Consider the following 25,597-nt stretch of genomic DNA (forward strand, 5'->3'; position numbering starts at 1 on the left):
TTTCTACAAGCATTTTGGAACTATTAGATTCGAATAACAAATTGAGATAAGTCGATATGCTCCAAAATTATTATTTTTCCTACCAAAAACTACCTTGAAATGATAAAAACTACCTTAAAAATAGAAAATAAACGAAAATGACACTAACAAGAAGCTTTAACTTAAGAACAAGAAACAAATTAGCTCTAAATTAGTGTTAGATAACATTTTCTTTAGAGTAATCATTTGTCATGAAAGAATAGTATAATGTAAGAATGAAAAGAAATGACCTATTCTTACATGACTAAAAGCATAACCTAGTGGTGTGGCACATGTTGAGAATTCCAAACCTGTGTTTCACATGTATGAGCGAAATCCCTTGCTTGCCACACAATACACATCTTCCTCCTAATATGTTATCAATGAAAGGGCCTACAAGGCTTCCATTGTTTCACAGCTTCACTTGGGCAACTTGGGACCATAGCTGACCATGAGGTCAAATCTGGCAAAGGTCCTGTTAGGGCAAGATAGTTTTGTCCTTGGCTTTCAGGCATTCTCTTCCAGTTGACCTATATCAGAAAGAAGCCAAATTTAACATTTCCATCCAAGAGATAATGTAAAATAGATATCCACACCAACAGTTAAATTCACAATTGTTGATCTGCATAAGATTAAAAATAAGCAATAACTTGATTGTGAAAATCATTTATGATTCATGGTTAGCGATTCTCCATATCATATATGACCTAGTAATTTATGCAATATTTTTCTTCTTGCAAGTAGGATCTTCAAATAAATTATTAACTTCAAACTATTTGGTCGTCACCATGATAGTAGTTTGAAACTTGGAACTGTAAAAGAAACAAAGGAAATCTAGGTACTAAAGTCCGAGTTGGACAGTTCATGTCAACTTATATGATAAAGGGTTTTCAGATCTTTCTATCATAGGATAGAAAATAGAAGTTTCAGTTTGAATATAAATAGCAGAAATGACAAGAGAAAGTGATAGGAATACATAAATGTCTCAAACTCTATATAATATGAATTATTAACATATCAAAATTCACAATTATAACACAAACACAATACAAATACATGAATAGCCAAGTGTAAAAGAGTGTAAAAGTTATTCTTTACCATGAAAAATGTAGTAATTCAAATACAGAATCGGAAATTCCTTGGTAAGACGGCCAATGGAGAAGATGCATGAACCTAGTGTTTATGGTAACTCCATAAAGACCTCTTTATTTCATCACCACTTTGAGCTAACACTAAGGTTTTACACCATTTTGGTGAGAACTTCCACCATTTCAGCAAAAAACATTCAATCCATTCCACAACTCATGCTCATCATAAAAACCTGCAGAAAATGATGTGGTCGATTTGCACTTGTCATATTGATCCAGAATTGCTCAAAACTAATTGTCTTGAAACTCTCAATTTTATAAATATAAAGATCAATCAAGATTTTGATTCCAGATCCAGACTAATAGCAATATTTATCTTCTCCACAAGCCAATCAAATTTTGAATAAACAATTTTGGACAAAGCATCTCTAATGTGAGCAACAACATCCAGATCCAATGATTATGAAATGATCTCATCACGGGTCACAGAAACAACACAAGGACTTCAAGAAACTACACGTGAAAATTTTTGAAAACTTTTTAATGGAATCGATATTTATCATCCTTAAGTTTAGAATCATATTATTCTTGTCCCTTAACAAACTCAAAATTTCCTAAATGTAGAATTGAAACCACAAACAGAAATACTGCATCTTGCTCTGTCTGACTGATCCAAACAACATCCATAGCTCCCCTAGTTGCAAGATACTCTTCTAATTCATCTAGGGCATCCACCTCAATACAATTTGACTGGTTTAAATAATGAAAAGTTCATGGATTCCTCGATTTTTACTTCTCAACATCCTTTGTTGGTGCAGCGTAAAGCATATAAAAGCAATGATAGTTTCTCTCTAAACTAGACACTTGGAAAATATGAAATCTTTCTAGAAAATAAGTTCTTATTGCAACTCCATGCCCTTGTGATGAAATTGAATTACGACAATTTTGCCTAAGCGACTTGAGCTATTCTTTCTGACAGTCTTTGTATTGCCAAATGCTTCTAGAGCTGGATTAGACTCCAAGACATTCTGCTCCACAGACTGTTCCAATGCATTGTTAACTCTCCCTCCCATATAGGCTAGATATTTACCAACTCCATTTTCACCACTTACCAAAATTGCTAGGCTAATTCCCTTATTGATCATCTGTCTATAGGCAGGATCCACAACTGCAAACGGGTGTGGGCTCAACTCACCCAAAGTTACGACTTTGCACTTTTGCATCTCCTGTTTGTCAATTGTCAGATAAATGTCTGTCTTTGAAAAGGATTTATAGCAATCAATATACTTCTTGTGTAGGTATATAGTTCAATAGCATCAGATCAACATCTTCACTCAAGTGAAACCCAGGTTCACCCAAATATGCTAGCTTTTTGTCATATCATCAACACCACATGAGGAAAATTCAAGGTATTTGAATAGACACTAGATGTCTTGGCCATAACCTGGAATATGAATGGTGACCAAATGGAATGTATAGCACAAAGCGGTTTTAAGAGGGGATAAAACTTCCAAGACTGATGAAGAGCCATTAGATGTGGGATAGAACTTGCTGTTAAGCTATTTTATATGTTCAAACCACCTTTTAAGTGCTTTCACAAAGAATGTAACAAACTGAGAAACAGACCAAATAAATATTGTCCCATATAGCTTCAAGCAAATAATTATTGTTCAGACACTAGGAAAAACAGTAGTGCAAAATTATTAACAAAAAGTCCTCATTTGTACCTCTCATGAATTTCACCCACTAGCAATTAACTTTCTCTAGGAACCAACTCGATTGGAAAAAAAGCTTTCAGAAACTCAGCTTTCATGTTGATTGCAAGCAATTGTTCTCTGACAGGCTGCCTTACCTTCACAATGTTACTTGCCTTCAAGTTTTCATGCTTTTTATTGAGCTCAACGTTGAATTTTCTTAGTAAAGTTAGTTTCAATTGGTTGAACTAAATTGATTCTGTTTACTCCAAATTATCACTTGTGTTTCCCTTGAGATATCAAAAGATTTCAGGCTTGCCTACAATCTACACCTTCTTCCGAGGTTGTGACTGTAATTCTATGAACAACCGAAGACATTCCCTCAACCAGATATACATAAACATTTTCACTTTCTTCAGAATACTCATCATACATAGGATCCAATAAATCATACTCTTGCTCTTTCACATGCATTGTGTTACCCGCATTTAATTCAAGGGCATGCACATAAATTGCACGAGACAATTCTTCAATCGCACATCGCAACCAAGAAGGTTTGAGTAATAATCTTATATCAGGAAAACTTTGCTAGTATGTGTAATGTATACAAGATAAGATCTTTGACTTCAAGATTCAATTTCCCTTCAGTCTATATTCAACTTTTTATTTCTTGGTTCAATTTGTAGTTTCTTTCTTGGTTTCCCTTTCACTCCCAACCTCACGTGCTAATACAAACATTCAAGAATTACTTATCAAGTGTGTTAAATAATAAAAAAGAAACAAAAACAAGCATAAGCCAGGTAATCTAGGTGGCTCTATATTTTCATTCATTTTAAACTATTCAACCGTTTGCTAAGATATTACTGGAAAATAGCATCATCACCCATTCTTACCTAAATCACTAATCACAAAAACATTATGTCCATAAGAAAGAAAAACAGAGAAATAAACAACATACTTGTCCAGGAAATGCTTCAGCTAATGCCTTGATGGTAGAATTTTGCATCCAAATGTCATCAATGGATGGAAGCTGTACTTTTCCATCCAAAGATGATTCACTTACACCACCACAATTCACCATAAGGCGACCACCAGGCATCAATCTATTACTTAATTCCAACCATATTTCAACCTGACAAAGGCAATTATAAAACATGTTGCAACCGGTCAAATATGGACATGAAACATGTAAATGGTAACTATAAACAAGCTGGCACTAGCTACAAGTTAAAGAGTGCATTAAAATTGTATGAAAGTAAAGAAATTGAGAGAAAAAGGCTAAAAAAATGTTCTGTATTTGTATTTCTTGATTTTCTACATAAGCTACATAGACATTTATTGTACATATAGGAAGAAAACATCTAACAAGAATAATTGCAAATTCAGCCTAATTACTATATGTTCATTAACCTTCTTCCTTAAAATCAGAAATAGAATTTCCTAATTTATTCCTGATTTTATGGGATTTGGGATTCCCTTGCTATCTATAATAACAAAAAAACCCTCAAGCTGGGTTGTAGATGTTGAAAAAGCATGGAAATAAGAATCTTGAATTTGTTTATTGGAAGAACCTTTGTTAAGATATCGCCAACTTGAGTTGATGTAGGAACTTAGAGAACTTTGACACTCCCTTCTTCTATTTTCTCCTATATTAAATAATGATCAATCTCTACTTGCTTGGTCTAGTCATCATGTACAGGATTCTTAGCAATATTGATGGATAATTGATTGTCACAAAGCGTCTCTATAGCATTGTTGATTTCAACCTTTAATTCCTTTAGTACCCTTTCAAGTTGTATTCTTTCACATATTCCAAGTGCTATCGACCTAAATTTTGCCTCAGCACTACTTCTGGAGACTACACATGGTTTCTTGCTTTTCCAGGTGACAAGTTCCCCCCCCACAGATGTACAATATCCAAAAGCTGAGTGTCGACCTTTTACTAAGCCTACCGAATGCACATTAGTGAAAACTTCAAACTCTTGGCCGGTATTTCTGATGCGAGACTAAAAGTTGAGTAGACAAAGAAGAAGAAATTTGAAGAAGGGAAAAGAGAGAATGAAGAGAACTCCGAAATTGAGAGAAATTAATTCAATATTTTCTGGATAATGCAATACATGCAAAATATAAAGAAAACTAACAAGGTGACGTGCACAATTCTGTTATAACAACAAAAACACAAAACGCCCCGTTTCAATTAACTCCAAAACTCCCCGTTTCAATTAACTCCTCAACAGTCTTCTGCTAACTTTTCAATTCATAACAATACTCCCTACCCCAAAAGCAACCTTGTCTTCAAGGCTGAAAATGAGGAAATTTGGCTTGCAAGGCAGAAAATGATTCCCAGGTCGCGTCTTCTGGAAAAGAGTCAGCCCACTCTACTAGCACTTCAGTCACAGCTTGACTTCCCTTCTTAACTATTCTTCTATCAATAATGCGAACAGGCTCCTTTAGTAAGGCACCATGAGCATCCACGAGTGGTAACTGTGATTGAGTTGGAGCAGACCCCACATGCTTCTTTAATTGTGAGACATGAAAGGTGGGATGAATACGAGAATTTTGTGGAAGTTGCAGTGTATAAGCTACTGTCCCGACTTTCTTGGGAGAGGACCATAATACTTGGGAGAGAGCTTCTAATTAGAAACCTTTCGAAGTGATTGCTGCCGATAAGGTTGCAACCGCAAATAGACCAAATCACCCACTTGAAAGCTTCGCTCAGAACGATGCTTGTCTGCAAAGTGCTTCATGCGATGCTGAGCTTTCTTAAGGCAAAAATGAAGTAACTTTCGAGCAGCCTCTCGCGCCTGTAAGCTTCTATCTACAACCGCCACAGGAGAAAAACCTGCCAGATAGGGCATGTGGGTAGGGGGTGGCTGACCATACAGGGTCTCGTATGGGGTAAGCTGGATAGAAGAATGGTAAGAAGAATTATACCACCATCCAGCTAGAGGCAACCATTGAAACCAGTGTGCAGGCGTTTCCCCAGTCTTACAATGCAAGTAATTCTCAAGGCATCGGTTCAAACTTCAGTCTGGCCATCCGTCTGAGGGTGGTAGGCCGTCGATAGTAAAAGCTTAGTCCCTGACTTCCGGAAGAGTTCCTGCCAAAAATTACTAACGAAGATTCTATCTCTATCCGATATGATAGAATCGGGCATACCATGCAGCCTGTAGACCTGACTCAAATACTCAGAAGCTACCTCTCTAGCTGTGTAAGGGTGAGTCAAAGCCAAAAAATGACCATATTTAGTGAGATGGTCAACCACGACAAGGATGGAATTCTTCTGATTCGAAACCGGTAGTCCTTCAATAAAGTCCATGCTAATCACAGACCAAGCTCTATCAAGTATTGGTAAAGGCGGTAGGAGACCGGGAGGAGCCACTGATTCCCCTTTGCACTTTTGACGAATGATACATTCACGGATCCACCTCTTAACATCCGTAGTAAGGCCCTTCCAGTATAATTGACTCAAAAGCCGCTTCCTAGTCACATGCACCCTAGAATGACCCCCGATAGCACTAGCATGAAAATGAAGAAAAAGCTCCCGTCGTAACTGTGGATTCTTTCCCACGACTATTTTCCCTTTTCGAAACAAAAATCGACCATCCCAAGAATATTTTTGGTCAAGATTCGAATGTTGCTGGGTGCATTGAATAATTTGCTGCAATCGATCGTCTTGGGTATAAGATTGCTGCACCTGGACCAAGAGATCCGAGATCACTGAACTTACTGTCATTTGATAGTACTGGCTATGTTCAAGTTGTGGTTGTCGAGAGAGAGCGTCCGCAACTTTGTTGTTAATCCTTTTTCGATAGGAGACTTCAAAATTATAACCGAGCATTTTAGCTACCCAACGCTGCTAGAAGGGAGTAATAGCCATCTGATCCTACAAAAAACGCAAGCTTTGATGATCTATGCGAATTTTAAAATGGCGCCCCACCAAATAAGCATGCCATTTTCGAACTGCTAGTAAAACTACCAGCATTTCTTTTTCATAAATAGATAAAGCTCGATGTCGCACCCCAAGAGCTTTGCTAAAGAATGCTATCGGCCTACCCTGCTGTTGCAAAACTGCACCAATGCCCCCGCCGCTCACATCTGTATCCACAGTGAATTCAAGCTGAAAATTTGGAAGTACCAACACAGGCGCTGTAACCAAGGCTTGTTTAAATGCTTGGAAGGCTTCATTAGCTCAGTCGGTCCATCCTCAGCAATTTTTCTTTAATAAATCAGTTAACGGTTGAGCAATTTCTCTATAATTCCTTATAAACCGTCTGTAGTATCCTGTGAGACCAAGGAAACTACGCAGCTCCTTCACTGACCGAGGAATAGGCCATAAAGATATGCAATCAACCTTCGTGGTATCCATAGACACCGTTCCATCATGCAATACATGACCTAAATATTGGATTTGAAGGGAACCAAAATAGCATTTTGATTGTTTAGCATACAATTGTTGTTCTCTTAAAATAAGAAGAACTGACCTCGAATGTTGTAGGTGCTCAGACCATGATGCCGAGTAGACAAGGATGTCATCGAAGAAGACTAGCACGAACTTCCGCAATAACGACTTAAAAATAGAGTTCATGAGGGCCTGAAAACTGGGGGGAGCGTTCGTGAGGCCAAAGGGCATCATGAGAAATTCGTAATGCTCTTCATGCGTCCGAAATGTCATTTTATGTATGTCTGGTTCCCACATACGGATCTGATGATATCCCGATCTTAAATCCAGTTTAGAAAATACCCGCGCGTCCCCTAATTCGTCTAGTAATTCCTCGATCACAGGAATAGGGAACTTATCCTTAACTGTGTGCTGATTGAGCTGCCTGTAATCCACACATAATCGCCAGCTGCCATCCTTCCTTTTAACCATGAAGATAGGAGAGGCAAATGAGCTGGTACTATTGCGAATAAACCCCGCTTGAAGGATTTCCTGAATAAGCTTCTCTATTTCTATTTTCTGAAATGCAGGATATCTGTAGGGCTTAATTTTGATTACTGCTCTTTCATCCGTTAGAGGAATTTTGTGATCATGAAATCTCCTAGGGGCAACCCTTTTGGAACTTGGAATATGTCATCAAATTCCAACAACAGGTTCTGAAGCTGATCCCCCTGGCACATACCCCCCTTGGTAGAGAGCGTCACCTACTCGGGTGAACTTAACACAGCTGTATAAGGTCCCAATGACTCCCCGATTACTGCAAAACATCTTGGCTTGCATTCTGTCTTCATAGTTGCTAACGAACCGGGAATGATGCCTTGAAGAACGCATGATTTCCCAGCTAAGTTGAACTGCATAGTTAAAGAGCTGAAATTCCAAATTATGTCTCCCAACGCCAATAACCATTGCACCCCCAAAACCATATCACAGCCCTTCAAGGATAAAACCATGAAGTCAGTTTCGAACTTCTGGTTCTGCACCTCCCACTTGACCCCTTTACATAGACCTTTGGTAAACAAGCAATTTTCATTGGCCACCGAAACTTTCAATTGTTTCTGGCGTAGCACTAGTAAGGAGACTCTATTGACCAACTTTATGTCAATAAAATTATGCGTACTTCCCGAATCCACAAAAATAATAACCCAATTTGTTCCCACCCGAGCAGTCACCCTCATGGTGTTATGCCCTTGTGAGCCTGTCAAAGCGTGTAGCGAAATTGTAGGAGACTGAAGACCATCTTCCTCGTTCCCGTTTCCATCCAATTTGTCAGAACACTCCTGGAATTCTTCCACTTCACCCTCTGAAAAAGGTTTCAAAAGAAATTGATACAATTGGGATTTCATACATTTATGGCCTACGTGGTATTTAACCCCATACCAGAAACAAAGCCCTTTCTGTTTCCTTTCCGCCATCAATGCTGGAGAAATGGTCTTAGACCCAGAGATGGTTGATGGTACAGTAGAAGCAGATTGTGAACTTGCCACCGATTTTGTGCGTAAAGAAGAATGCCTGGAAATAGATGAGGTACTGGTTACGGTCCGTGGCGAGCTGACCCCCACTGTCGGAGGCCCTTTTCACGAATGGGACACAAGAACTTTGATTTTTCTAGCTAACTGGAAAGTTTCCGTCAACGTCGCAGGTGTAAATAAATCCAAATAGTGTCTTATTTCGGCCTTCAAATTCCCAATGAAAATACTAAGAGCATATGATTCTGGCAGATGCAGTTGATTAAGCAGTCCTACAAACAGATCTTGGAATTGCTCAACAGTACCTTGCTGTTTCAAGTTGACCAGCTCCCTCATTGGATCCCCAAATGGTCCACAACCAAAACGATCTTGAAGGCTCCTAATGTACGCCGGCCAAGTCAGCATTGGCAAGCCACCATTCCGCTAAGAATAGAAATGATGCCATTCCAACGCCCTGCCCTCCAAATTCAACATCACCAAGCGAACTTTACTGGCTTCAGGCGTACTTTCTGCTTCAAAATACTGTTCTAGTTTGGTCCACCAACCTCGGAAATCAGTTCCATCGAACTTAGGACACTCCAAATGGCTGAATTTGGTAGAAACCCCTGCCACAAAAGAAGGATCTCTCGCATGTACACTACCTCCATCCGCAACATAAGGGTCCTTCTGTTCTTGCGGTAACTCAGTATTCTTAGGTAAAAACCCAGGAGGAGCTCCCAAAATGCCTTTACCCTTATCAACCGCCGCATTCACCGAAGAACCTGTCGGAGGTGGCCCAAAATACTGGCCCAACAACGACTGTAAGTCTCCCCGAAACTCCACTTTGAACTCCTGTAACCGATCCTCCATTTTAGTTTCCAGTCGAGCGATTTCTTCTTGGATTTTTGAAATATCCTACTGTAAACTCCCTACCTCCTTCTGCAATCTGGTCTATACCCCATCGCCAGCCATCACGAGGGATCGTAAAAGCTCTGATACCCTTGATGCGAGACTAAAAGTTGAGTAGACAAAGAAGAAGAAATTTGAAGAAGGGAAAAGAGAGAATGAAGAGAACTCTGGAATTGAGAGGAATTAATTCAATATTTTCTGGATAAAATGTTTCCATGCAAAATATAAAGAAAACTAACAAGGTGACGTGCACAATTCTGTTATAACAACAAAAACACAAAATGCCCCGTTTCAATTAACTCCAAAACTCCCCGTTTCAATTAACTCCTCAACATTCTTCTGCTAACTTTTTCAACTCGTAACAATTTCTCATGAAATAGAGATCCTTTCTAGTACATATCAATTTGTTACCAAAACTTAGTAAGAGTACTGAAATATTCTGTCAGTGGCATTTCCTCCTTGTCTCAAGTTGTGAAGGAGGCTTCCGACTTCAAACAAGACCAAATTATTTTCATTATTGGAATACATTTCTTTAACTGCATCCCAAATGCCTTCGACAGTTTCTTAAAGAACAAAATTTTCACCAATTTCATTGTTCATAGAATTAATGACATTACCATAGCAGCTCCAGTGATAAGATCATCTTTTCCTTTGTCGTAAATAAACAACTTTACTGATTGGCTCTACTGCAAATAATTGTTCCAGTTTAATTTGTGGCTGGTGACAAGTAGTAAGTTCCCTTCAAATCCTCCATTGGTGTTTGTATTAGCAGGATCTTGGTTGGATGTGACTTCAGAATAAGTGGGCGAAGTTCTCATTTTGGTTGCCATGGGAACTTAATAGATAAGAAGAATTTAAGAATTTACAAAAGAAAAAGAAAAGGGATTTGGTTTCAGAAACAGCTCTGACACCATGAAGAAATGGAGAGAAAAAGGCTAAGAGAATGCATATATTTGTGTGTATTTTTTTTTCTGACTTTTCTGCATAGGGCTATTGTTAAACAACCTTATTTATAGCACATAAAGCAAGGGAAAATCTGGAAACAAAGAATCACTAATTACGAAATTCTCCTTTATCATATCTTTAAAATCATAAACACAATATCCTATTTAATTCTTGATTTGACGAGAGATGATATTATGGGATTTAGAAATCCAATAATATCCATAATAACAACAATAACTTAATATTGCTTTAAGTTAGTTTGCTAGCTTTCAACTTGATAAGTCCTTATTCGACTAGGATTAGAACATGGCAATGCATTTGAGGGTAGTCATTGTATAGGAAATGAAACTAGTCCGATTGATGAAGTGATGAACCTTAGATGTCAAATGAATGATCCAAGCTAAGTTTAGTGATTTATTCACCTTTTCTATTCAATTTTAGTACTCTTCACTAGGAATTCGACAAAGGATAATCTCATAAAACACAAAAGTATATTTTTATTTAAAACCTAAATTACACCCACACTCATAAAAGGTTGAACCAAATGCAAAATTTTCCCAAGTAATGCTCACAGTACTAGAACTATAGCTCTTTATCCCTTATTTTCTGCACTCAACCTCAGCCCTATAATAACTCTATGCAAGCCCCACCAAACCTCCCTTAACTAAATCTAAAAATAATCTCTACAATCACCTACATATGTTTCATCATTGGCACATTGTACATACCTCTTGCAACTGTGAAAGAACCTTTCCATCAGAGAACAAGTCAATAACGATGGCTGAACAATAATTGTTCATACAAGTTAGTCTGTGAAACACAATCATCTACTCAAGAGAAACTCAGTGCTTGTCTGTGTGTGTTTGTGATCTCAAAATGTCAAATACGCATGTTAATGCATATAATTAAAATAGAAATCTCACCAGCATAGCCTGAAGGACGATGTTGTTCATGTGAAAAAGCATCATCAATGTGAACTTGAAGCTGACCACCAACGTCATTACACTTCTCAAGATTGGATAGCCCAAAATATTCTCTTGCTTTATCAATTAACTATTGTACAAAAATACAAAAAAGGAAATAATAACCATCCACCAAGAAAGGAATCAATTGAGACTGGAATCTTCATTGATTTAAATATTTAAACCCGGAAAATATAGCTAATAAATATAGCAGCAAAGTGCTCACCAGAACAAATGCCACATTATTTAATTGCTTTAAATGGCAGAGAAGGAAAGGGATAGACCATGACTCATAAAATAAACATATCCTTGTTTAAATGAGTCAAAATAAAGATGAAAAATTCAGCTACTTGTAAAATTTCTATTGTGTCTATCTAGTGTTTTAAACTATGTTGTTCTAACTCTTCCTTTTTCATAAAGCATCCATGGAGGTTCAACCCCACAAATATATGAAAGACATAGAAAAATCTAAGTGTACCCGTATTAGACACATTCCCAAATCCAACACTAAATCTAAATCCGAGTAATAGAAGTTTTATAAAATTCATCAAATAGGAGACTAAGACTTACCGGTGGCTATCAACAATATAAATCATATTTGTAACTGTGAATAGGAAAAGGGAAATCATGAATCAAAACATTGTATGGCCAAAACAATTAATGTGATAATTGGAGAATGTATATTATGCATTTGTCAACATAAGTTTATTCTCACTATTTCATCAATCTCCCAGCCTTCAAGCTGCAATGAAGGCCACACGTCAAGCATCAAATGTGCAGCAGTTCCGCCGCCCTACAATATGATATATAGCTTCACAAACAAATTCACTGAATTTCAATTTAACAAGAAAAAGAAATTGCAGGTCAGATGAGATGAAATGTGTTACCAATCCGTAGATTGCAATGGGACCTTCAGTTACAATTGGTGGCAAACTAACGAATTCGTCCTAATTTTGAAAAGGGGAGAAAGAAGGGAAAAAAAAGTCAAAACAGGGTTCAGAAAAATCAATTTGAACAAGTTTGTCAATTACAATCACAAAATCAATGGTTTATAAGGTTCAAGAACAAAACAAAACATGTTTAAATTGATTACATGATGAAAGAACAAAAGAAGAGGCTTCTTCACAGCATACCCAATATGATCCGGTCCATTTCTCATCACCCTTTTGTAGAACGCTATGAACATTATCTGCATAGGGATTTGGGGATGAACCAATCCACTGTCTAATAGCAAATGTTAAAAAAGAAAAGAAAAAGAAAAAGCGTACGAGTGGAATCGAGTAGTAGCATCCTAGATTGAGGAGTGTCGACAATGAGAATGTCATTGTATTGCGTATGGATGGCTGTCAGCACTTGAAAGGTTTCTTCTGCTGCTGCAGCTGCAGCTGCAGCTGCTTGTGGCTTTTCGTCTTGTTTTGGATAAGGATTTGGTGGTGGTTCTTCATGTTGACTTGTTAAGTCTGTTTTGGTACAACGACAAGTGGATGAAGAGCGTAATTTGAAGGTAGCAGCAGTGAGAGTAGGAGTAGGAGAAAGCGGAGGGAAGAATAATTCAGTGAGAGGGAAAGGGGGCGATGCTATTGATGTTGGTGACAATGAAATTGATGACCAAAACATTGTTGTGTGTGTGTGTGTGTTCGAGTTTACCTGATATGATATGATATGATAAAATATTCAGATGAGTGCGAGCGGGGAAATATGCCAATTGGCCTAATATTTCTACAGTCCTTATATGCATTTTCTTGTCAAATAAAGGGGAAATCAGTCGCACAAATTTACAAAAAGGTAAATTACGCACTCAACTTTTAAAAAATAACATAATAATCACTAACACTATAAAAAATGATAAACCAATCACTGATTAACAGGTTGTCCGCTGATGTTTAGACCCTTTTCGATTTTCATCTCTTTCAGAAAAATCACAAGGCTATCGATATTCTCCATCTTCCCTAATGAATCATCGTTTTGTTGCTTCAACAGTATCAAATGGTAATCATGAATGACGTTTGCGGAATAAGAAGGTAGAAAGATGCTAAAACGGGACGTTGTTAGGGTGATTAAGAGGAGATTTCATTTACCAAAACCATCTGAAACGTGGCGGAATGCCCCAAAAGAGAAAGCGGAGTGCGTCGTGATCGGAGCCGGAATCGTGGGACTGGCAGTGGCCAGAGAGCTGTCGTTGAAGGGGAAAGAGGTTTTGGTCCTAGACTCTGCTCCCACCTTCGGAACAGCCACCAGCAGCCGCAACAGCGAGGTCATCCATGCCGGCATCTACTATCCTTCCAATTCTCTCAGGGCTCGTTTTTGTGTGAGAGGAAGAAAATTACTCTATCACTACTGCTCTCAGCGTGGGATACCTCATAACCAGATCGGTAAACTCATAGTTGCCACAGGTACTTCCGAGATTCCAAAGTTAAATCAACTGTTCAATCGTGGGATTCAAAATGGGGTTGAAAATCTTCGGATGTTGGACGCTTCTGAGGCTATCAAAATGGAGCCTGAATTGCACTGTGTCAAAGCCTTGCTATCCCCTGCTTCTGGCATTCTGGATTCCCATTCTCTGATGCTGTCTTTAGTGGTATGCCTCTTTTCTTCTCAATTAATTTGGTGATAGACTTACTTAATTAAGTGACTAACCAATACCAGGATCCAGGGGGAGGCTGAAACTAATGGCGCTACCTTCTCTTACAACACTGCTGTCATTGGAGGTCATCTTGAAGGAAATCAAATGGTCCTCCACGTTTGTGAAACCAAAACACTTACAAACTGGGATGGGAACACTCCATTGCAACTGGACCTCCTACTTATGCCTAAAATTGTAGTCAATTCTTCAGGCTTGAGTGCTCCCACTCTGGCTAAGAGATTCCATGGTCTAAACACAGCTATCATCCCTCCTGCATATTATGCTCGTGGCTCCTACTTTATCCTTTCAAATGCAAACTCTACTAGACATCCTCCTTTCAAGCACTTGATATATCCTGTACCAGAGGAAGGTGGTCTTGGAGTTCATGTTACTCTGGACTTAGATGGTCAGCTCAAGTTTGGCCCAGATGTTGAGTGGATTCCTCATGTACCTGATACAACCAACTTCCTTAATAAGTATTCTTTTCTCTTCCCATTCCAATTTTTTTATGCTGGTTTGGGTGTAATACTTTTTTTCCATTCTCAATTTCATGATTATGAATTTTCTATAGTTTTGTTTGTTTACAACCTATACAAGTTCCATAATTTGTAGATTTGTATTTCTTAAAATAACAAGACTACAGTCCCATGTAGAGGAATCAGTGATTTACTTCCTTTAAGTGGTTATGATTATAACAGGTGTGATTACTTAAATTTTGAGAGTAGTAGTAGAAGGCGCCATTTCACTTGAGGGTATATTCAGTAAAACACAAAATACATGCTAGTGAGTAATTTGGATTAAAATCACAGTACGTTTTGCTTCTTCTTCTTTTTTTTATCTGTCTCTTGTTTGCTGGCAATGGAAAATATGTCATGCATGACAATTATCCCAGCATCAATAGTTCAGTATGTATCATTTGTTTATACTGATGTTGTGACTTAAATTCTTCCTATTCTACTGTATACTTTGTTTCCATCTCTATGCTAGGTGCTTTTTCCTTTTGAGATTTCATGTCCTCATTGCTCATCATTTTTTTCCTTTTTGTAATTTGATGAAGAGTTGTTATAGTTATTACTTTATCTTTTCTTCCAGAGCCAGCTTCCTTTCAATAACTTTCATTGTTTTGTTTGTGTGTTAACTTAGATTGTCAGTCCTGCTTTTTTCTGTTACAGTGGCCAATGTCCTAAACTAATACAGTGATTGGCAGAAATCTCTTGATGCCTAACTGAGAAGAATATTTATCTCATATTAGGATTCTTTCCATTTCATTTATGTTTTGGAAATTTGTCTACTGTCATGATCACATTTGAGAAACTCTTTTTGAGTAAGAAAATTCTCTTGTGCAGTAGAAATTGCAATTGCATCTAATTAAATTTCAATATAACTTATACTATATTCTCATTTGCTAGAAGTTTTTGGATCAAGTAATTTGATTGTGCTATGCTTCTCTTTTCTTTGTTTGAGCAAACACACTCCATTTTGTATCCAATTGTCCTGGAGGTGGAAATCTGACTCTTAGAATAAGTTTGTTCTAGAACTCAGTAGCAGATAGTGCAGTAAGTTTTGTTCAAAGTCTTAGTAGTAATCTTATACGTTAAGGAAGTCTGTACTTCATTTGATATTTCCTTTGTTGAAGTTAGAAGAGCTATATTGGGTGTTGGCATCAGAGGTAGTCTCCAAGAATTCTATTGATTTAGTAGCTTGGCTGGTTAATGAACCCTCTTTAGAGGTTAAAATTAAAATTTCAGCTCTTTTCCATTTTATTTTGATAGAGGGGATGAGTTTTCTTGAGAGGGGGGGGGGGGGTACTGGTTTGAGCCATTCCATCAGTAGCTGTTTTATGGCTCTGCAAATGCACTGGATTTGAAATAAGAAAGAGGACAAATTTTGTCCTCGAGTTCATTTCAGATAAGTTAGTTGCTGCATTTGTTGCATAAAAGCAATTGATTAAGGGTTAGTTCTTTTGCTGAACAGAATGTATGTGCTTGTATCGTGAAAGGCATTGTCATGTGGTCAAAAACTAAGCTTAGTGGTTCCATGCTCTCAGGTTTGACTATTCTGTAAGTGCTGATCATGTTGCAAGATTTTATCCAGAGATTCGGAAGTACTACCCAAATCTCAAAGATGGATCTCTAATACCAGGTTATGCAGGGATTCGACCAAAACTTCATGGACCTGGACAGTCTGCCTGTGATTTTGTAATACAGGTTTGTTTCATGTATTCTCTTTAATATGGAGGAATAAAACTGATATATACCTTTGTCAAGCCATATGCCTGAATTTCATTTATGGTACAAAGAGCTACTCTTTTTCTTATTATTACTAAGAAATACTACCTTGTTGAATTTTCTCTAAGAAAGGAATAACAAAAAAGAAGTGTTCCCAGATTAGCATTCAGACAATTGTTTATCCACAGTTTATGATTGGTGAGAAATGTAGCGAACAAACAAACTAGAACCTAGCCCTTCTCACTACTTGGATAAGCTAAATGGACAAGCTTTAGCTAATGTTCTTTATCTTGAACCACTGAGTAAGAGCATAAAGTTTGTAGTCCTATTTAATAGTTTTACTTCTATTCCTTAAACATACTCATCATAAATAGGGTCTAACATATCCTCTTGCTATTCTTAGTATCCTCTTGCTATTCTTAGTTAAGTTCACCCTTTGTTCACAACTAGAGTAAGAACTATGGCCATTTTTCCCGCAAGTAAAACAACTAATCTGAGTTGCTGCCATCTTAAGAAGCATTCTCTCCAGCCGACTCCAGCCTTATTTTCAAACCCCATGTCCAGCTAAAGCCTTCCCCTTTTCACTCCTCTCAATATTTCCCTTGTTTCCTCCATCAACGTGTTTCTTAAAGGAAGCTCACTGTTAATTTTAAAGGTTGTTAGTTTAGTTTTAATGCCTTAAATTGCTTCAAGCCCCCTTTTTGCTACTCCTTCAATCCTTCCCAATATAGGCTTTCTTGCACCATACTGTCAAATACGTTTTTCAGCCGTTAAAGCATGTTTTCATGTATTTTCAAGGTCCAATAACTGAACGGCTCCTGTCTCATCCCTCATATATTGGTTTAACCTTGCTAGACAATGAGATCCCATTTATTCTTGCCGCAGCCAATTATGTTTCTTGACCCTAATTTCGTCTTCCTTGACCTCTACCACATCCAATGATAGCTTAATAGCAAACCCTAATATAAACCCTAGGATCTAATGGGAAAATAGTAGTAAATCCATAGAATTAGGTCTATATAAACAAGTTAGAAAGAAGTTACAGCTCTAGAAAACATAGGGTTTATAGAGAACCTCTAGTTTGTTTCTATTAAATCAAGAAAATGATAAGGATGTTGTTGTAAATATTTTAAAGCTTATTTATTCTAAGATTACAAATAAAATTTTAATCCTAACTCTAGATTTGAATCCTAAAGATAATTAATAATCGCAACCGTGTAATAACAGAAATAGTAATAGTAAATTTATTTATTTATTGCTACTCATGATTTAAATAAACTTGTGGTACAAGATAACTGCATATGTTTCATAGGTTCATGTTAAACAGTAAGAATTTGGAGGAAAAGGATGATGTCTCTAATGATTTACATGGGTATATATATATAGATACTATCCATTCTAAACCTGTTAAGAGTTTAGAGTGGATTTTGGTGATTTGGATCTATTGGGCTATTTTGACATAAATTTCTAATTTCTGTAGGGAGAAGACATTCATGGAGTGGGTGGTCTTGTAAATCTTTTCGGTATCGAGTCACCCGGGCTGACTTCAAGCATGGCGATTGCTGAATATGTAGCTGCTTTACTTTTGGGAGGATGATGGAGATATTTACTGTACATTCAAAACAAAGTTGGTGTCTTCCCATTGCTATAGGTAAAATTTTCATTTATTTATATTTCCATTGAAAATGATTATATGTTGAACTTGATGTCCTAACTAACAAATAAATCATTTTATTAGGATAAAATTTTGTTATTAGTCTATGTACTATGTGAAAGTCGTGGATTTAGTCCCTATACTTAATTTGATTGTTTTCAGTCCTTTAACTTTTTTTATTTTTAAAATTTTAGTCTTGACTAAATGGTAGTTATTAAATTCATTAAGTTTTGTTATTTTCAAAATTTGATGCGGCAAACATATCATCGCATTTGTAATGTCATGTTAGCATGCTATTTCTACATATTACTCACATGAAAACTAGTTAATGGATTTAATGATGGTCATTTACATCAAGACTGAAATTTTAGAATTCGAGAAATATGCCTATTAAGAATGATCAAATTGGAGAATATGGGCTAAATCTATAATTTTGCGCATAGTACAGGATCAATAGTAGAATTTAACCATATAGATTTAATTGTTACTGTTTGGTTATGATTAAAATTTTAACATTCAAAAAGTATAAGGGTTAAAATTAACCAATTTGAAAAGTACAAAGATTAAAATTAATCAAATTAAAATATAGGGACTAAATTCATAACTTACGTGAAGTATGTGGACTAATTGCAGAATTTTACAATAAAAGGATTTAAATAGATTTTTTTATTAGGATAAAATTTTACAAGGGGAGTTAATGTCCGATAGGTGAGCTCCAAGCGATGATTCAATAACCAATACGATGGAACAGTATTCCTCGACAAGTAGAAGAACATACATTATATTCAAGTTGATCTGATGATCGATGTCTATGATCAGATGTAATACCCTTAACTTATATATATTGTCGGAACAGGGTTACGAAGCATTATCGAAGTTTATAGATCAAATACAGTTAATTTTTAACATTTACTATTCATATCACAAATCAATCATAATATCCCTTATATTGTCCCTCGAGGTTCAATATGCATTAGAAACAAGTCGGGACTAATCCGGGAACTCAGAAAATTTTTCGCAAAATTTTAAAATTTTGCCTAGTTGTAAGGGACACATGCCCATGTAGCCAGGCTGTGTGGCTCACACAGCCAAGAGACATGCTCGTGTCCTAGGTCGTGTGGGCATTCGAAATAGGGGCACACGGCCGTGTCGCAGCTCGTGTCCAATTTAGGTTGCTTACTGACTTGGGTCACGCAGCTAAATTACACACCCGTGTGCTAGGTCGTATGAACAATTTAATTTACATTAATTAAGTGCAAGGATCATACGCCCAAGGCACATGCTCATGTGCTAGGTCATGTGTCACACACGGCTGAGACACACGCCTGCGTCTTTGCCCATGTGAAAATATTTGGGCATTCTGTTTCTCAATTTTAAAGATGCAAGGGACACACGGTCAAACCACACGCCCGTGCACATGGCCGTGTGTCACACACGGCTGAGACACACGTCTGTGTCTCCACTAGTGTAGACAAAAATAGGTTATTTGTTAGGCCACTTTTCTTATCCAATTTACCTTCCACTTACAACAACATTTAAGCACATTCACAAGCCAATTCATAACCCTCAAATCAAGCCAAAAACTAAGTCTTATGCATGATATATCATCACATATATTCAAGTATTAAACTTACAAAATTGACCAAATATTAATTTAAGCAAGTTTATACCTAATATACTAATCCAACCAAATCCAAGCACACATATACCAAACATAACATAATCTCATATATATATACACACACACACACCAAAACATGCCATCACTAGTCATTCCAATAGCTAATTACAACCAAATATTTATATGTCATCATTTGGCTAATTTAACTTATACATGTCATTATACTCAAAAGAAGTTTGTTATTTATACCAAAACGAGCTGATGGATAGTATGATGTTGCTCCGACCAGCTTCCAACCTTTACGAGCTTCCGAGTACTATAAAATAGAGGAAATAAAACAAAGTAAGCATATAATGCTTAGTAAGTTCTTATAACGGAAAATTAACTTACCATTCATTTCCACTAAAATAAACACATAAATTGCATCCAAGCAATTTGGCTAAAAGCCTAAAACACACAATTTCACTAATCATGTTAGTTATGTATTTCATATGAATAACAAGCACGAGAATGAGCTCATCAAATGTCATGTTTCCATGTAAATACGGGAAATAATTCATTCAGAATTCATCTTGATTTATATCAGAATTTCACCTGTTAAATCATTTGAAATCTTGATAGATACATAGTAGTACACTCGAACTGTACAATACAGTAAATTCGTCAACCCATATTCAGGAGTGTTTATAAGAGCACATAAACGGGAAGCTCATGTGAGCCATGTAACGGGAAGTTTATCCGGGCTATAACAGGAAGTTCATGCGAGCCTATAACGGGTAGCTCCGAAGAGCCATTAATCGGGAAGCTCCAGATAGTCATATATAGGGAAGTTCAAGTAAGTCATATCGGGAAGCTCATAAGAGCCAATTAATCAGGAAGCTCACGAAGAGTCGTATATCAAGACGTTCATAAGAGCCAAGGTGTGTCCATAACACATGTAGAATCATAACCTATCGGGATGCTTTGAAGAGCTATAATGGAAAGCTCGCAAGAACCATATAACGGGAAGCTCGTTAGAGCTAATAACGAGATGCTCTTTCAAGATATGGTGTGTCCGCAACATATGCAGAACCACAATCAAATCGGAACCTTATATCTGATCGAATTTTATTTATTCAAACAGGATTTAATAATTATCAGGCATTGTTGGATATGTAATCAATTTCATATACATGGCAATAAAACAATCACGTACATACAATTCAATTAATATGTATAAATTCACAATTTAGTTACACGAATTTACCTTGACACTTGTTCGTGTTTGTAGGCTACTAATGTGATACTTTTTATTTTCCTCGATCCAATTCCATACTAGGTCTACTCGGATCTACACGAGTAAATTTAAATCAATTTAATACATTTCATATTCAATTCAATCCAATTCACATCTTAGGCAAAAGTATCATTTTGCCCCTATACTTTTAATTAATTCAAATTTCGTCCCTAGGCTCGAAAAATGAAATTCATGCAATTTAATCCTTATTTCAAGCCTAACCGATTTTTACATATAAAAATAACAGTTCATATATTTCACAAAAGTCAGAATTTTTCCATGAATTTTACATATGTTCGATTTAGTCCCTAAATCACAATTTCATGAAAATTTTCTTTACAAAAGTTGTTTGTCTATCAACAACCTTTCCATTTCTACCATAAAACTTCATAATTCATGCATATTCATCCATGGCAAAACTTTAATACTTTGATAACTTTACAAATTAATCCCCAAAATAGTTAGATTAGGTTATTACGATCTCAAAAATATAAAAATTACTAAAAACGAGACAATATTACTTACCTAATTAAGCTAAGTAAGCTTGCTTGAATTATTTTCTCTTAGCTAGGGTTTCCATGAAAAAATTTAGGGAAAGATGATGAAAAAGATGATATTTTGTTATTTAATTAATTATCATCTTTTTATTTCCAATTTAGTCATTTTCTTTATTTAATTTTTCATGGATGAATCATCATACTTATCTACGAACTCTATTTAATGGTCTAATTTTCATATAAGGGCCTCAAGTTTTGAATTTCATAGCTATTTGCTACCTATAGCTACTAGAACTCAACTTTTACATTTTATGCAATTTAGTCCTTTCCTCCTAATTAAACATGTAATTAGTAAAATTTTCTTAACGAAATTTTCATACGTTATTCCTATCATAATGCAAACTATGTAATAATATTAAAATAATTTTTTTTCTTTCTGACTCGGATTTGTGGTTCAAAAATCACTATTTCGATTTCACTAGAAACGGGCTGTTACATCAGAGGAGAAAGCTATTCGAATTTTGGTTCGTTAATTCATGATGTTCAAAGTTGTTTCATAGAAAAAACTAAATCTTAGAAGAGGGGGGGAATAAGAGATTTCGATTGGTGCTGGTGATACGAACAGAGGGCATACAACGATGATTTTAACAACTCAATGACTTAAATGAAATTTTTTGAATAGTACATTGGTCATTTTGTAACTTTTTGAAGTTGAGTGACTAAAACATAAACTTATTAATAGTTTAGTGGCATTAGTTGTAGTTTACCCTTAATATTAGGGTAAAGTAAACTACCTCATTATTAAAAAAAAAACTTTTGAGGTGACCAAAAAAGGGATGATCACTATTCAGAGCGAGTAACGAGGTAATTTACCATTAATATTAAACATAATGATTTATTTGGCCCTCTAACTTAAAAGGAAAAAGTCGTTTTAGCTCTTTATTTATTTTTTCACTTCTTTTAATCCATAAACTTGTATTGTTAGTCGAATCACCCTCAAAATGAATGAAAAACTAACGTTTGTTAATTTTGCTGATGTGGCATACACATGAATTGACATGGATGTCATGTAAGCAATTAATTATTTTTTAAAAAATTATAAAATTATTTTTAAAAATTTTAAATTATTAAAAAAGCATAAAAATATTTTTAAATAATATTTTATTTTTAAAAATACAATTAATTGTTAATATGATATACATATGAATTGCCACATTAGCAAAGTTAACAAAAAAAATTCATCTATTTTGGAGTGATTTGACAAACAATGCAAGTTCAAGGGTTAAAAGAAGTAAAATTTTAAATGAAGAGCTAAAATGACTTTTTTATATATAAAATTGGAGGACCAACTAAATTATTATACCTTAATATTATTGTTATAAAATTTAAAACTTGGGTTTAAAGTATTTAACATTGATGTTATGGGAAATTGAAATGACAGGTATATATATTTAAGTTAAAAACTTTTTAATAGTTTTTTTTTTACCAAAAACACTTTTTAATAGTTAATCATTATAATAGAAAATTTTGTGTTAATATAATCACTCAAAAAATTTAATTAGATAGGTCACTAACAGAACATTTGTACTAAAAAAATTTTGGGATAACCAAAATAGAAACGAGCCTATTTAAACTGTCTAATGGGTAGTTTACTTTAATTTTAGAGTGCTTAACGTGGAAATGTATCGTTAGACTTCCGTTACCATTTTAACAGTGGAGTAATCAATTTGATCAATTCTTTTCTGGGGTGTTTAAATTAAGACAAGATAGTTTATCCACGTTTTACACATAAAAATAATGAAATCAATTTTTAATTAAAATAACTTTATTTTCTTTAGATTATCTAACCATAAATTCATAAAATATAAGATTTGATATTGTAAATAGAATTTAATCATAAAACATAATAACCATTTTCTTAACTTGTGTGTAAATAAAAAGTTGTAAAATTGAAAGTTGCCAATTTGTTGTCACAGGGCTGCCCTAAATAACTTTCAAATCTACCAAAAGAATTGTGATTGCTCCACTACCAATGAAGCTTCCTTATTATGTTGCACTAATCACCATTTCTTTTTCTGTTTAATCTAATCACCCATTTATATATGTGATGTGCAAACGCCTATTAATTGGTATCTGTGGATCAAACTAATTAGTGATAACAAAAATCAAATCCATTCAGAACTTGGCAGAATAAATTACTAAAATCTTACTTAGATATCACTTTATAAAGAAAAATGAAAGATTTTTCAGAAAAATACAATCTAATAATTATAAAAAAAATAGTTTATTGCGTTTGAAAATTTACCTAATAATTGGATTTGAGTTTAATTGTTTGTATATGTATGATATGTTTGGGTAATCAGTGTACCACTGAATTAATGTAGTTGGATGGTTTCAATTGCAGGATGAAAATTATGATAATTACGCGGTTAATTATAAACAATTACTCTTAAATTTAATTATTTAAGGATTTCCAACTGAACTAGTATATGATTTAAAAAGTTGGTTTTTTTTATATATGCACTTTATGTCTGTTTTACTATCTATATTCGAGATTTGTGGCTGTTCTTCCCAACAATGTTGTGTCTTCAAGGTTTAACTTGAGTCCTCATTTTAGGAATGTAATGTGTTTTACCATTGCATCCAATCACTTGTTGGTTTTAAGACTATTTTTATACAATAATAATATTGTTTTAATTTTAAGACATGTTTTATTTTTTAAAAATATGATTACATATTATTTTACTAATTTTATTTAAATAATTTGAAATTTTTATTCATGAGCGATAATTCACGTATATTTTAACTTACTAAATTAAAATATTCAACTAAATTGTTTAATATTTAATATAAATTGCGCGGACTTTACTTAATTACATTATATTTATTATTAACTATTTATACTTGGTAAAGATCAACTAATGATGATAATAAATATATGTTACATTCTACACTCAATCTAAAAATCGATCAGATGTAAAGTATCATATCAATTATCGAGTTAACCTAAACATTTTTCTAAAAAATGAACTCACCAATCTAAAACCTTGAACAAATAGATAATGGAAGGAGTCGAGAGAAAATTGAGAGAATTTTTGTATTGAAAATAAAAGAAATCGTGAAAATGGTTGAGTAACCAATCCCTCCTTTGCCATTTTGCCTAGATGAGCTTGGGATATTTACCAATTAAGGATCTCTCCTCCTAAAAATCTTATTTTCTAGTTCTTCCTACATTAACCGCACTGATTTGGCTAATCTTATAATCTAGCCCATAAGAAAAACAAAACTGCAAAAAATATTAAATTACACTATATGAAAATGTTGAAGGTTAGATTTCTTAGAATCAATACTAAATTGATACAATGTATTTATTGAGGGTTAAAGTTGCTATCAAGCCAATTTTCAAAGTTGTCACCATTAGTTAGCTGATAGAGGTGCTAATGGGTCAGGTTGGGCCTAAGCATGATATTAACATATTTTATGCTTGCCCAAGCTTGGTCCGACTCGAAATATGGGCTTAAAATTGTTCAAGTTCATACATATTTGCAAAAAAAATTAACCTAAACTCATTTTAGGCCTACCCATATTATTTGTAAATTTTAAAAATATATGTTTATATTATATTATTTTAATATTTAATAATTTTATACGTTTTTTATTTATTGAAAATTTTTATATAATCATCTAAACATTGTTTACATTAGAGTAGTATTATATATTTAGTATAGGCTTATCTTTTTAATGTGTTCTAAATTTCATAATATATAAAAATAACATAATATAAAATATTATAAACTCAAAAACAGACCATGCTCAGGTCTTGAATGTTTAAGTCCGAGCCCAACCCATATTTTAAACGGGTCTAATTTTTTGAATAAGCTCATTTTTCGGGCTTAATATTTTTACCCAAATCCTCTCAAATTTCAGGCGGACCTTCGAGATTGAGCGGTTAACCTGACCTATGAACAAGTTTATTAACTGGTGGCCAAAAAAGAAAAAGTTAAATAATTGAATGAATATTTTGTATATTTTCACAATTAAATAATTAATAAAAGAATTTACTAATAATTTAGTAATTGTTAGTATAATTTAAGTTTATAATAATAATGATATTTATAAACGCAATTACAAATAATGTATATCTGAATTAATTATAATACATCACCAAACACAATCCAAAAAAAATCAAAATATTA

The 25,597-nt window shown here is 34.9% G+C and overlaps 2 protein-coding genes across 7 annotated transcripts; one reads left to right on the top strand and one right to left on the bottom strand.

The window, feature by feature from the left end:
* LOC107922089 (probable polyamine aminopropyl transferase) lies at nt 1-13,239 on the bottom strand. Of its 4 annotated transcripts, none has more exons than XM_016851925.2 (8): nt 12,771-13,239; nt 12,636-12,691; nt 12,390-12,449; nt 12,218-12,295; nt 11,464-11,593; nt 11,269-11,321; nt 3,759-3,932; nt 1-548 (listed from the first exon to the last, which is right to left on the bottom strand). In XM_016851925.2, the coding sequence occupies exons 1-8, from the start codon at nt 13,117-13,119 to the stop codon at nt 399-401; spliced, it is 1,050 nt and encodes a 349-aa protein (XP_016707414.1). In that variant the 5' UTR covers nt 13,120-13,239; the 3' UTR covers nt 1-398. The 4 variants fall into 4 exon arrangements, with proteins under 4 accessions (XP_016707414.1, XP_016707416.1, XP_016707415.1 ...); XM_016851927.2 differs by having other exon boundaries at nt 64-548; nt 12,596-12,691; nt 12,771-13,201; XM_041087532.1 differs by lacking the exon at nt 1-548 and adding an exon at nt 1,118-1,339.
* An 82-nt stretch (nt 13,240-13,321) lies between these two features.
* LOC107922088 (L-2-hydroxyglutarate dehydrogenase, mitochondrial) lies at nt 13,322-18,913 on the top strand. Of its 3 annotated transcripts, none has more exons than XR_001691187.2 (5): nt 13,322-14,080; nt 14,156-14,601; nt 16,173-16,332; nt 17,834-18,004; nt 18,681-18,913. XR_001691187.2 is itself a non-coding variant. In XM_016851924.2 (4 exons), exons 1-4 carry the CDS (start codon nt 13,532-13,534, stop codon nt 17,948-17,950), a joined length of 1,272 nt encoding a protein of 423 aa, XP_016707413.1. In that variant the 5' UTR covers nt 13,322-13,531; the 3' UTR covers nt 17,951-18,109. The 3 variants fall into 3 exon arrangements, 1 of the variants encoding a protein (XP_016707413.1); XR_001691188.2 differs by having other exon boundaries at nt 18,716-18,913; XM_016851924.2 differs by lacking the exon at nt 18,681-18,913 and having other exon boundaries at nt 17,834-18,109.
* The last annotated feature ends 6,684 nt before the right edge of the window (nt 18,914-25,597 follow it).

This window comes from Gossypium hirsutum, chromosome D01 (assembly GCF_007990345.1).
Source record: "Gossypium hirsutum isolate 1008001.06 chromosome D01, Gossypium_hirsutum_v2.1, whole genome shotgun sequence".
Taxonomy (NCBI): domain Eukaryota; kingdom Viridiplantae; phylum Streptophyta; class Magnoliopsida; order Malvales; family Malvaceae; genus Gossypium; species Gossypium hirsutum.

Bases quoted from the DNA above. Each gene is read 5' to 3' on its own strand.
- LOC107922089 (XM_016851925.2), bottom strand. From the start codon at position 13,119: ATGTTTTGGTCATCAATTTCATTGTCACCAACATCAATAGCATCGCCC. The intron at 11,322-11,463 runs GTGAGATTTCTA...ATTATTGTTCAG, and splicing joins TCGTCCTTCAGGCTATGCTG to CCATCGTTATTGACTTGTTC. The intron at 3,933-11,268 runs GTATGTACAATG...TGCCTTTGTCAG, and splicing joins TTCTTTCACAGTTGCAAGAG to GTTGAAATATGGTTGGAATT.
- LOC107922088 (XM_016851924.2), top strand. From the start codon at position 13,532: ATGCTAAAACGGGACGTTGTTAGGGTGATTAAGAGGAGATTTCATTTA. The intron at 14,602-16,172 runs GTATTCTTTTCT...CCATGCTCTCAG, and splicing joins ACAACCAACTTCCTTAATAA to GTTTGACTATTCTGTAAGTG. The intron at 16,333-17,833 runs GTTTGTTTCATG...TAATTTCTGTAG, and splicing joins CCTGTGATTTTGTAATACAG to GGAGAAGACATTCATGGAGT.